Below are 12,636 nucleotides of genomic sequence, written 5' to 3' on the forward strand. Positions count from 1 at the left end.
ACTCAGGAAATAAAAGGGCGTACCCCACTCACACAGGGACAAGTGAGTGGAAACCCATAAAGGTATCTTTCAATCAATGATATTTCTTCAAAGTATTGAAGTCTAAATTTCAGGAGCGTACCCAAAACTCACAATGGTGAAATGGTGACAAATCACATAAAGGTATCTTTAAAATCTTTTGGTTAATCAGATGCGTACCCCAACTTACACAATTTGCAGTTGGAACAAATACATAGGGGTATCTTTTAGGTTTTCTACCACCAAGGAAAATGCGTACCACAACTCACTGGATATGAAGGTATTCAACTCCTATCATGGTATCTTTATCCTTGGTCACAGGAAATTATTCCATGCAGGATACACGAAAAAATGGGAAGGATTCCTCTTTGTTTAATTTACAACGGAGGATTTATTTCCCAAATACAGCAAAAAGTTCAAAACATTTTTCTTAAAAACAGATGCCAGAATAAAAATAACAAAATAAAAATGGATCCAATTCTGGTCGTCCAGGGCTACTCACAGTACTGTTTGTTCAACGCGTTTCGGTCTTTAGCAGGACCTTTATCAAGAAGTTCTTGATAAAGGTCCTGCTAAAGACCGAAACGCGTTGAACAAACAGTACTGTGAGTAGCCCTGGACGACCAGAATTGGATCCATTTTTATTTTGTTATTTTTATTCTGTCATCTGTTTTTAAGAAAAATGTTTTGAACTTTTTGCTGTATTTGGGAAATAAATCCTCCGTTGTAAATTAAACAAAGAGGAATCCTTCCCATTTTTTCGTGTATCCTGCATGGAATAATTTCCTGTGACCAAGGATAAAGATACCATGATAGGAGTTGAATACCTTCATATCCAGTGAGTTGTGGTACGCATTTTCCTTGGTGGTAGAAAACCTAAAAGATACCCCTATGTATTTGTTCCAACTGCAAATTGTGTAAGTTGGGGTACGCATCTGATTAACCAAAAGATTTTAAAGATACCTTTATGTGATTTGTCACCATTTCACCATTGTGAGTTTTGGGTACGCTCCTGAAATTTAGACTTCAATACTTTGAAGAAATATCATTGATTGAAAGATACCTTTATGGGTTTCCACTCACTTGTCCCTGTGTGAGTGGGGTACGCCCTTTTATTTCCTGAGTTGTGAAAATAACCTAACGGGTGAAAAACTGCTCTACACATTTTTCCTTTACCTTTGTTTTTTATGAACATCGGGATCACTGTATGACTCTACGAGAGGATGGAAGAATAATCAAGGAAACCTCCGAGTTGCCTTATGAAGGATACATCGTCTTCACAAATAACAAAAGGGATGTATTCCATGTTATAATTATCCTATATGCGCCCTGTACATAGACAGATACCACCCCATACTTTGTATCATATACTGCTCTTGTAAAATTGGTGATTTTTACTTTGGCATTTGTAGTGGACGGGCTGCATTGCGCCACACGGGCGAACAGTTCAGAACCAACTTTCTTCTGCATACCAACATGAACAATAGCACACCATCATGAACAATAAAACCAGATGAAGCACACCATCATGAACAATAAAACCAGATGAAGCACACCATCATGAACAATAAAACCAGATGAAGCACACCATCATGAACATTAAAACCAGTTGAAGCACACCATCATGAACAATAAAACCAGATGAAGCACACCATCATGAACAATAAAACCAGATGAAGCACACCAACATAAACAATAGGTGCAGATGAAGCACAGTAACATGAACAATAGGCCTAGATGACGCACCCCATCATGAACAATATGACCAGATAACCCACACCATCATGAACAATAGGTCCAGATGATGCACGCCAACATGAACAATAGGTCCAGATGATGCACGCCAACATGAACAATAGGTCCAGATGATGCACGCCAACATGAACAATAGGTCCAGATGATGCACGCCAACATGAACAATAGGTCCAGATGAAGCACGCCAACATGAAGAATAGATCCAGATGAAGCACGCCAACATGAACAATAGGTCCAGATGATGCACGCCAACATGAACAATAGGTCCAGATGATGCACGCCAGCATGAAGAATAGATCCAGATGAAGCACATCAGTGTGAACAATTGGTGCAGATGAAGCACGCCAGCATGAATAATAGGTTGAGATGACGCACATCTTCATGAACAATAAAACCATATGAAGCACTCCATCATGAAGAATAAAAGCAGATGAAGCACACCATCATGAACAATGTCCTAACTGACCTACAGAAACAATGCATAAAATCTTTGTATTTGTTGAGACAAATGACAAATAAGGAATTTTAGTAAATATAAAAAGTATCAAAGTGTATCATAAATACCTACTTATCTATATTCTTTTTTGTTTTTAAACATAATTATAACAAAATACAGAACAATGGCCTTCATTCCGAGTTGTTCGCTCGTTCTTTTTCTTCGCATTGATGCGATAAGTCGCAAACTGCGCATGCGCAATGTTCGCAGTGCGCCTGCGCCAAGTAAATTAGCACAAAAGTTTGGTATTTTACTCACGGCTTAACAAAGATTTTTCATTGTTCTGGTGATTGGAGTGTGATTGACAGGAAGTGGGTGTTTCTGGGCGGAAACTGACCGTTTTATGGGTGTGTGCGAAAAAAACGCAGGCGTGTCAGGGAAAAACGCGGGAGTGTCTGGAGAAACGGGGGAGTGGCTGGGCGAACGCTGGGTGTGTTTGTGACGTCAAACCAGGAACGAAACTGACTAAACTGATCGCAGAAGCAGAGTAAGTCTCGAGCTACTCAGAAACTGCACAGAAATTTCTATTCTATTCGCAATTCTGCTAATCTTTTGTTCGCAATTCTGCAAAGCTAATATTCACTCCCAGTAGGCGGCGGCTTAGCGTGTGCAATGCTGCTAAAAGCAGCTAGCGAGCGAACAACTCGGAATGAGGGCCAATATTGTAATATTTGTTGTATTACGTTCTGTCTCGATCACACAAAAAACTAACAGTAACCGGATGTTTTGTGCCATGTGTCCCGTCTCTACAGGGGGCACACTGGTAACCATTCTTGGCATGGGATTTAGCGGTAACACAACAGTGGAGCTCGGCAACAGTTCCTGTAATGTTATCTTTGCCAACCTGAGTATGATTCAGTGCCGGACCTCTGCAGTAAGTAGCCGTTATCAATTACACAGCGGAAAGTGGTGTGTGTAAATATGCTAAGCGTGTGTTATAATTACAATTCCGGTTGACCCATGCATACGCAAAACATACGTGGCTGCAGTCACAGTGGCGCCATGTTTTTATTTGCAGCAACCTGAGCTAACGTCAGATGCATGCCCCCCCTAAAGCGGCCATGCATCTGATGTCTGCATTTTCCCAACCACTCCCCACAAACGCCACGTAACCTCTCCCACAAACAAACACTTCCTGGCAATCGCTATATGATAGCACTTTGCTCGGCCTGCAATCTCATTGCAAATGCATTTCGCCCTTCGCGCACATGCGATGCGGTCGCAGTGCATGCACAGTCATCCGATAATCAGCCGATTTGCAATTTTGCAACTGAAGCTGAATAAGGCCCAATGGGCCTAATTCAAGGTTGATTGCAAAACAACATTTTCCTCTAATGGGCAAAACCATGTTCAGTGCAGGTGGGGCAGATGTAACATGTGCAGAGAGAGTTAGATTTGGGTGGGTTATATTGTTTCTGTGCAGGGTAAATACTGGCTGTTTTATTTTTACACTGCAATTTAGATTTCAGTTTGAACACACCCCATCCAAATCTAACTCTCTCTGCACATGTTACATCTGCCCCACCTCCAGTGCAATGTGGTTTTGCCCATTAGAGGAAAATGTTGTTTCACAATCAACCTTGAATAATGCCCAATATCTGTATGTTGTATAAACAGGAATTCTGGAGTGCATCAGACTTTTGCAGTATTTTTATAAAGATCACAATGAGAATTCCAATGATTTCACTTTAAGACAAATTTTGTTGGTTTATAAATTTAGGGATGATTTGTCTGTACGGGTCTCTCATACTGTAGATTGTGCCCATCCTTAGTCATATTAACAAATAAAAAGTATACCCATTATAAATATAAAGAAAAGCAATGGGAAACATAAAAACACAGTATTTGCCGCTGTCTTAATGTCTGAAACATGTACGTAATGCAGATTTACACAAATTTCTATTATGTTTCCAGGGCTCATCTGGCACTTTTGATGTTATTGTTTCCACCAATGGACTTAATGGAACATTGCCGAATGCCTTCAGTTACACCTCTGTGTCTGCTCCAACCATAACCGGCACCAGTCCAACCAGCAGCACAGTTTTGGGTAAGAAACTGAGGACTAGATTTAGCAAGGCTTGGAGAGAGATAAAATGGAGAGAGATAACGTACCAACCAATCAGCTCCTGCCATGTTACAGGCTGTGTTGGGGGAGGTGGGGGCGGTTGGACTGCACACCCAAACTCTAAACATAATAAGAAGTGCTACCATGCTGAGAGTTGTAGTTCCACACAGAAAAAAAAGAGAAAACGCAGGTGCACACTCTAAACAGTAAGAACACTGCTAATCAGAAAAAGTATAATAAATGCTGCAATTTAACTTGGAGCAGATATGAGATTCATAGCATAATTTTGGCCCCCCAAAAAAGGCTAAGAACCTCAATTTTACTCCATGTTAAATTGCAGAGTTTATTATAATTGTTCTGATTCGTAGTGTTCTTGGTGTTTAGAGTGTGCACCTGCACTTCCTCTTTTTTCTATGTCACAGACTGTGTTTGAAAAATGACAGTTAGGAGCTGATTGATTGGTACTTTGTGCCTGATTCCGATTAGTACACACATGTCTACGTAGGTGCGATTTTTCAGGCTACGGACTTGCTAAGCTTCCAAGTGAAGCAGCTTCCCAGAAATGAATAGCGAGGAACGTAGGCAGTAGCGAAGCTGCCACTATGTTTCTCTGCATACATAATTGCAGCTGAAGGCAGAAACACCTCCCAAAATGGCCCTGACGAGCCTGTGTATTTCTGACACTCCCCGACACTACCCCCAAATGGTCCCTTCCAGTCAATCACTCTACATTTAAATCCTCACTGCGAGCGGCAATGCAAAGGTACCTAGGCACATGCGCAGTGTGAACAGAGTGACTGCGCAGCCGGATAATCGCTGAGTAGTGCGCACATCGGCCTTCCGTACAACCCTTAATCAGGCCGTTTATGTCTCTCCACGCTTTGATAAATCCACCCCTGAATTCAGCAAACATCTACAATTCCAAAATTCTTCACTGTCAAGTACAGAACGTTTTATCCTTATTGTATAAATTGATTCAACTATAATTATATTTATATATATATATATATATATATATAGAGAGAGAGAGAGAGAGAGAGAGAGAGAGAGAATGGAGGGATAGGGATGTCAGCGACCAGTGTTGCTGTTATTATATTAGCCATATGCTATTTAAAAAACCAGAAAAATATATAAATATTAAAAAAGTTTAATACTTAAAAAAATCCACAAAAAAAAAATACAAATAAAAAATCCCATATAAAAACATATGAAAACAAGGCTTTCTTTTAAAAGGATAGGAGATCAGACTTAGCCTAAAATCAGTAGGTGGTCAGTGCAGGAAACCCAATGCGTTTCAGCTCATCAGACTTCATCAAGGGGTCCCTGATGAGACAAAACGCGTTGGATTTCCTGCACTGACCACCTACTGATTTTAAGCTAAGTCTGATCTCCTATCCTTTTAAAAGAAAGCCTTGTTTTCATATGTTTTTATATGGGATTTTTTATTTAATTGTATTTTTTTTTTTAGTGGATTTTTTTATTACTCTCATATGTATTAAACTTTTTTAATATTTATATATTTTTCTGGTTTTTTAAATCGCATATGGCTCAGATAATAACCTTTAACTAGCAACACTGGTTGCCGACATCCCTATCCCTCCATTCTCTATACGTTTTATGCAGTATTATACCAGTATTGCAACATTTAGGGTCTGGCTGACACCTATTAGTAAGGTCATGTGTGCTTTTGTATGGTAATTTTATCTATATTTATTTAGTTTACTGAGATTCCTTCTCACAAGTGGCGCTATACTACTCTTTTTTACATATATATATATATATATATATATATATATAAACAACAAGCAGGTCCGGCTCTCCCATTAGTCAATGCAATAGCGCTGGGTGCCTCCACAATAATGAGATACAAGCAACGACAGGTGCGGCACTCGAAGCGACGAGGACAAAGTTACTCTTGACTCCAAGTTGTAGACAACGTTTCAATTCTGTTTACTTGTGCATGTTCATCAGGTCCTCGTCGCTTGGAGTGCCGCACCTGTCGTTGCTTGTATGTATGTATATATATATATATATATTATTTTTTTTTACTTAACTTTTTTCTCTGTATATCTTTCTAGGCAACACAACCCTGACCATTTCAGGCTTTAGCTTCGGCAGTCAGACAGCATCCAGCTCTGTTATAATTGGAGATCAGGCGTGCCAGCTTCTGGAGTGGAATGCAACATATATTACGTGTCTTCTTCCTGCGCTTCCCCCAGGGACGTACGCCGTCTTGGTAGAAGTTGAAAGCTGGGGATTTGCCATATCCAAGTATATCCATCATTTTTGACACTATATATCACACTATTCTATTCCTGAACAATGACTTTGGTTAAAGTCTGCAAGAAATACTTCTACTTTGATTAGGATCACCAAGTTAGAACTCAATTTGCCCTATAATTTACATACGTGGACAAATTTGTTGGTACCTTTCCATAAAAAAAAGAAGAATCCATGTTTTTCACTGAAATAACTTGAAAGCGACAAAACTAAATACCATCCAGCATTTTTTTACTCCATATGTAATAGAATTCAGACATTACATTAGATTGTCGATTTAATAGAATATTTTACAGAAGGAAACAAATGAAAATGGCACAAATACAAACGATGGAATGCTTCACCTAAATCAGGCCTGGCCAACCTGTGGCTCTCCAGATGCTGTAAAACTACAAGTCCCATCATGCTTTGCCACAGTTTTAGCATTCCCTAATAGCAAAACTGTGGCAAAGCATGATGGGACTTTTAGATTTACAACAGCTGGAGAGCCACAGGTTGGCCAGGCCTGACCTAAATGCACAACATTTAGAGGCAAAAGCTGGGTACACACTGCACGATCACATGCCCGTGGGGGGCGGGGGGGGAGTGGCATCGGAATTCCGTGCCCGAGGGGGATGCTGGCGCCATGCTGCATTCGGCAGCATGGTGTCGCTAACGACAGCCCCTGATCTTCTTGCATGTTCAGAAGATCAGGGGCTATCGTTAGCGACCCGCGGGTGTCCGCATCGCCATCTGTATTGGTCATACACGCGCACCGATGTGCACAATGTATTGTTCCGTCTGATCGGGAACGCCCACATCGTGGCTATATTCGACTAGTGTGTATGCACCTTAGCACTGCAATCAGCGATTTCTGCAGCTCTCAATGAATCTTCTGTACCTGTCAGCAGGTAGTTTGGAGCACTCTTCCTGAGCAATCTGCTCCAGCTGTCTCAGCTGTCTCAATTGTGATGTGTGCCTTCTCCAGACTGCGTGTTTCAGCTCTTTCTGTAGACGTTCCATAGAATTCAGATCAGGGCTCATAGAGGCCATTTCAGAACAGTCCAGTGTTTTGTTCTTATCCATTCTTGAGTGCTTTTAGCTGTGTGTTTTGGGTCATTATCTTGTTGGAGGACCCATGACCAACATTCTCACACTGGACAATATGTTTCTCTTTAAACTGCCTTGCTAGTCTTGAGATTTTTATTTTTCAATATAGCCAACAGTCACTCAAAAAGCATTAGATAGGGTGATTTGACACTGACATACCTTGACCTCGGAATTGAGCTTGTATCTCAAGTTTTCCTTGGCTCTTTCTTACCATTCTCACTATCCTTTTGTTTAATCTGGGGGCAATTTTCCTCTTGCGGCAGCTTGGCTACAGTCCCATGGACTTTAAACATCTTCAAATATTTTCAAATGTAGTCACATCAAGATGCTTTGCAATAGTCTTACAGTCTTTACCTTTAACATCCTTGTCTACAATTTTCTTTCTAAATGTTCTCATTTGCTTTCTCTGGTCCATGTCCAGTGAGGTGCACACGATGATACCAAACAACAGAGTGACCTACTTTTCTCTATTTAAATAGGCTGAATGACTGAATAGAAAATTGAAGCCACATTAAAGAAAACAATTAAGTCAAAATATTACTATAATCCAGTTATTATTTTTTCTAAAAGGCACCAAGAAATCTGTCCAGGCCATTTTAGAATATCTTTGGAGAATAAGCAATATTTTATCTGTTTTTACAGTTCCTTTGCTTTATTCCATGGCATAGCAAAGGCATGCAGGTATACATGGGACAATAGCCTTTAATTTCTTCCTGTTTCAGGAGAAAATAAGCATTGTTTCCCTGAGCTGCAAGGGTACCAACAAATGTGTCCAGATCTGTACTTGTAGCTGATTTGTGGTTTTGGCACATTCTCATCTTTAGTACATCTCCCCCTTTATGTTGAAATCTAACTGTATGATTGAAGATATATTGCTGTCTTCTGGTTTTATTTCAGTATGGGCAATGAAGCGTCGATAATATACATTCTAGATGTGAACGGTATCTTCCCGCAGTATGGATCCCTATACGGAGGTTCTCAGATCACTGTGACGGGATTAGGATTTAGCTCTGTCCCAGAAGATAACCAAGTAACCATAGGTACAGTATCATTCTGAATTATCCCATTAGCTGGTACACAAGATTCTACTTACCTACAGTAGGCAACAGGCTTATTGCTGGGCTGCCCTTACCTGTTACAGATGGACTTACATATATATTATATATAGGGGTGATAAGACAAGGGAACACCTATACAGTATAACTATAGGCCTGATCAAGATATGGTCACTAATGCAATCACATCGGCGGTACAGGGCCGGCACAATGCGGTAAGCGGGGTAACTATAGACTACAGGAAGGTGCCGGCTAGAGAGGCGCCTTCCCCACTCTGCTATGCTGGAATATTTCAGAGCGGAGCGGGCATGCAACAGCCATCAAGATGCAGCACACACCTGTCCTGAGGGTCTCTCTCCCGATGTCAGTAAGTGAGTCTGTGTGTTTGCGTCAGTAAGTGTAATTTGTTTCAGTAAGGGGTATCTGTGTCAGTAAGGGGTGTCTGTGTTAGTAAGTGGTATCTGGAAGTAAGGGGCATCTGTGTCAGTAAGTGCGGTGCCAGCGTGATGCAGTAAGTGGGGTCAGCATTGCAGGGGAGCACTAGCCACTTTCCCTAACTACTCCATTGCTATCCACTGCTGCACCTGTCAAGCAGGCAGGAGCGCGGACGCTGCAGCCACCACCATACCTGCCGCTGCCTCCACCAGTAGCAACAACAGTGATAGGGATGGGGAGGCGACTGGAGAACTGCAGCTTATCCGGGGAATTGCTCTCTGCCAGGCCTGGTGCTGTGCTGCTGCTGCTGCAGTGATCATGGCTTCCGGAGTGTGAGATGCTGCTGCCAGAGCGGCGGGGTGGGTGGGTCTGAGGCTTGAGAGCCGCCGCTGCCACTGAGGTAGGCATCGCCGCCAGCACTCAGATACAGCTGCTCCACAGGTCCCAGCGTGCCTCTGGGAAGGGAAAGATTTGCATGGGAGCCCAATTTTTATACAGTATATAATTGTGTATATATAAAGTATATAATTGTGTTTGGTACACCCCATTGTGCCCTGGTGCCTCTCTCTAGCATCACTTACTGCTTGTAACCCACTGCCTGTCAACCCCTGCATCTCCCCAGAACCACCCACTGCCTGTCCCCAACGTCACCCATGGCCTCTCACCAACTGCCTCTCCCAAATGTCACCCACTGCCTCTATCCAGCATCACCCACTGCCTCTCCCCAGCATCTCCCACTGCCTCTCCCCAGCGTCTCCCACTGCCTCTCCCCAGAGTCACCCACTGCCTCTCCCCAGCATCTCCCAATGCTTCTCCCCAGCGTCTCCCACTGCCTCTCCCCAGCATCTCCCGCTGCCTCTCTCCAGCGTCTCCATCTGCCTCTTCCCAGCGTCTCCCACTGCCTCTCCCTAGCGTCTCCCACGGCCTCTCCCCAGCATCTCCCGCTGCCTCTCCCCAGCATCTCCCAATGCCTCTCCCCAGCGTCTCCCACTGCCTCTCCCTAGCGTCTCCCACATCCTCTCCCAGCATCTCCCGCTGCCTCTCTCCAGCGTCTCCCTCTGCCTCTCCCCAGCGTCACCCACTGCCTCTCCCTAGCACCTCCCACTGTTTCTCCCCAGCATCTCCCACTGCTTCTTCCCAGCATCTCCCACTGCTTCTTCCCAGCATCTCCCACTTCCTATCACCCACTGCCTTTCCCAAGCATCACACATTGCTTCTCCCCAGCATAACCCACTGCCTCTCCCCAACATCTCCCACTGCCTCTACCCAGCATCTCCCACTGCCTATCACCCACTGACTTTCCACAGCATCACCCACTGCCTCTCCCCAGCATCACACATTGCTTCTTCCCAGCATAAGCCACTGCCTCTCCCCAACATCTCCCACTGCCTCTCTCCAACATCTCCCACTGCCTCTCCCCAGCATCTCCCACTGCCTATCACCCACTGCCTTTCCACAGCATCACCCACTGCCTCTCCCCAGCGTCTCCCACTGCCTCTTCCCAGTGTCTCCCATTGCCTCTACCCAGAATTTCCCACTGCCTCTCCCCAGCATCCCCCACTGCCTCTCCCCAGTGTCTCCCACTGCTTCTCCCCAGCATCACCCACTGCTCTCCCTAGCGTCACCCACTGCCTCTCCCCAACATCTCACACTGCCTCTCCCTGTGTCTCCCACTGCCTCTCCCCATGTCTCCCACTGCCTATCTCCGTGTCTCCCATTGCCTTTCCATGCATCTCCCACTGCCTCTCCCCGCGTCTCCCACTGCCTCTCCCCGCATCTCCCACTGCCTCTCCCCGTATTTCCCACTGCCTCTTCCCGTATCTCCCACTGCCTCTCCCCACATCTCCCACTGCCTCTCCCCCACGTCGCCCACTGCCTCTCCCGAGTGTCTCCCACTGCTTCTCCCCAGCATCACCCACTGCTCTCCCGAGCGTCACCCACAGCCTCTCTCCTGCATCACCCACTGCCTCTCCTCAGTGTCTCCCACTGCCTCTCCCCAGCATCACCCACTGCTATCCCCAGCGTCACCCGCTGCCTTTCCCCAGCATCACCCACTGCCTCTCCCCAGCGTCTCGCACTGCCTCTCCCTGTGTCTCCCACTGCCTCTCTCCACGTCTCCCACTGCCTCTCTCCACGTTTCCCACTGCATCTCTCCATGTCTCCCACTGCCTCTCCCCAGCTTCTCCCACTGCCTCTCCCATGTGTCTCCCACTGCCTCTCCCCAGCTTCTCCCTGTGCCTCTCCCCAGCTTCTCCCACTGCCTCTCCCATGTGTCTCCCACTGCCTCTCCCCAGCTTCTCCCTGTGCCTCTCCCATCTGTCTCCCACTGCCTCTCCTCAGCGTCTCCCACTGCCTCTCCCCAGCGTCTCCCACTGCCTACCACCCACTGCTACTCCCAATTGTAGAATGGTTTGCAGTGGGGGCGTAAAAGACCCTAGCACTGTTCTTGCTGTGATATTTTGAGACTATATATGGAAATAGCGACCACGTCTGAATCAAGCCCTATCATACAGATCTTTAAATATTTTAAAACATTTATTCAATGCATTACGTTTGGTTTTATAGTGCACCAAACACAGATCTTGTCAGGGTGAGTGTAAATAGCAACATATGTTCAAAGCAGGATAGTAAATAGCAAATTTACATTACATGCCTATTAATAAATACATAGATCAGTAAAAACAATAGCCAATGGGAGGGGCGTGGCCTAGCGGGACATGGAGTAGCAGCTCGGCGTGAGTGCTCTCCACTCCCCAACATCCGACACACATATCCTGCGGAGACCCCCCGAGCCCAAATTACCCCAGCTGGTGGATGAGAGTTCAGGACAGCTTTTGAGCCGTGGAGGACTGCTGGACGAGTGCGGGCTGCAAAGAATCCGAGCGCCGAAACTTCTCTCCCCTGACTCATCTCACCTAAGATGGCGCCTAACTTCCGGTCCCGGCTCTCTGGCGCGGCTTCACTGCGTGCATGCTGAGCGGGAGCCGCGTACGCGGGGGACAGCTGTCTGACACTGCCGGAGCTTGCAGCCCATCCTCTCGGGTCTGCTGGCGGCTGCTATGCGCTGAGTCACCCGCGCACCCCCCTTCCTCTCTTGGAGAAAGATTGTGTCGCTGGAGCTGGTGCACTACCCGGTGCTGCTGCGAGCTGAGGTACTTGTGGCCCCCCCCTTCCTTCTGCTTATCTGTGCTGACGGGGAGTGAGTGGCCTGGAGACACTGGGGAAGTTCACACTGACTGGGAGTCGGGCTCCCTGTTATTATACTGATCCTGCCAAGCTCCTGTGCACTGGACAGCTATATGTAGCTACATGGGGTGCTGTGCCTGTGCTCCACTGCTCTAAGGGTGTGCACACACCACCACTGCTCTGGGCTATACGCCCTCTGTGTTGCTGATTGATACTAGCTGAACCATAAACCCTGCACTGCTATAAGATATCTACAA

At 45.3% G+C, this 12,636-nt stretch overlaps 1 protein-coding gene across 1 annotated transcript in view; it reads left to right on the forward strand.

The window, feature by feature from the left end:
* PKHD1L1 (PKHD1 like 1) overlaps window positions 1-12,636 on the forward strand; it is a 330,520-nt gene that overhangs the window by 89,267 nt on the left and 228,617 nt on the right. The window contains exons 30-33 of the mRNA XM_063925269.1: window positions 3,022-3,143; window positions 4,184-4,316; window positions 6,413-6,605; window positions 8,601-8,743. Of these exons, the coding sequence (XP_063781339.1) occupies window positions 3,022-3,143; window positions 4,184-4,316; window positions 6,413-6,605; window positions 8,601-8,743 (591 nt within the window). The remainder of the gene's footprint in view (window positions 1-3,021; window positions 3,144-4,183; window positions 4,317-6,412; window positions 6,606-8,600; window positions 8,744-12,636) is intronic.

This window comes from Pseudophryne corroboree, chromosome 5 (assembly GCF_028390025.1).
Source record: "Pseudophryne corroboree isolate aPseCor3 chromosome 5, aPseCor3.hap2, whole genome shotgun sequence".
Lineage (NCBI taxonomy): Eukaryota > Metazoa > Chordata > Amphibia > Anura > Myobatrachidae > Pseudophryne > Pseudophryne corroboree.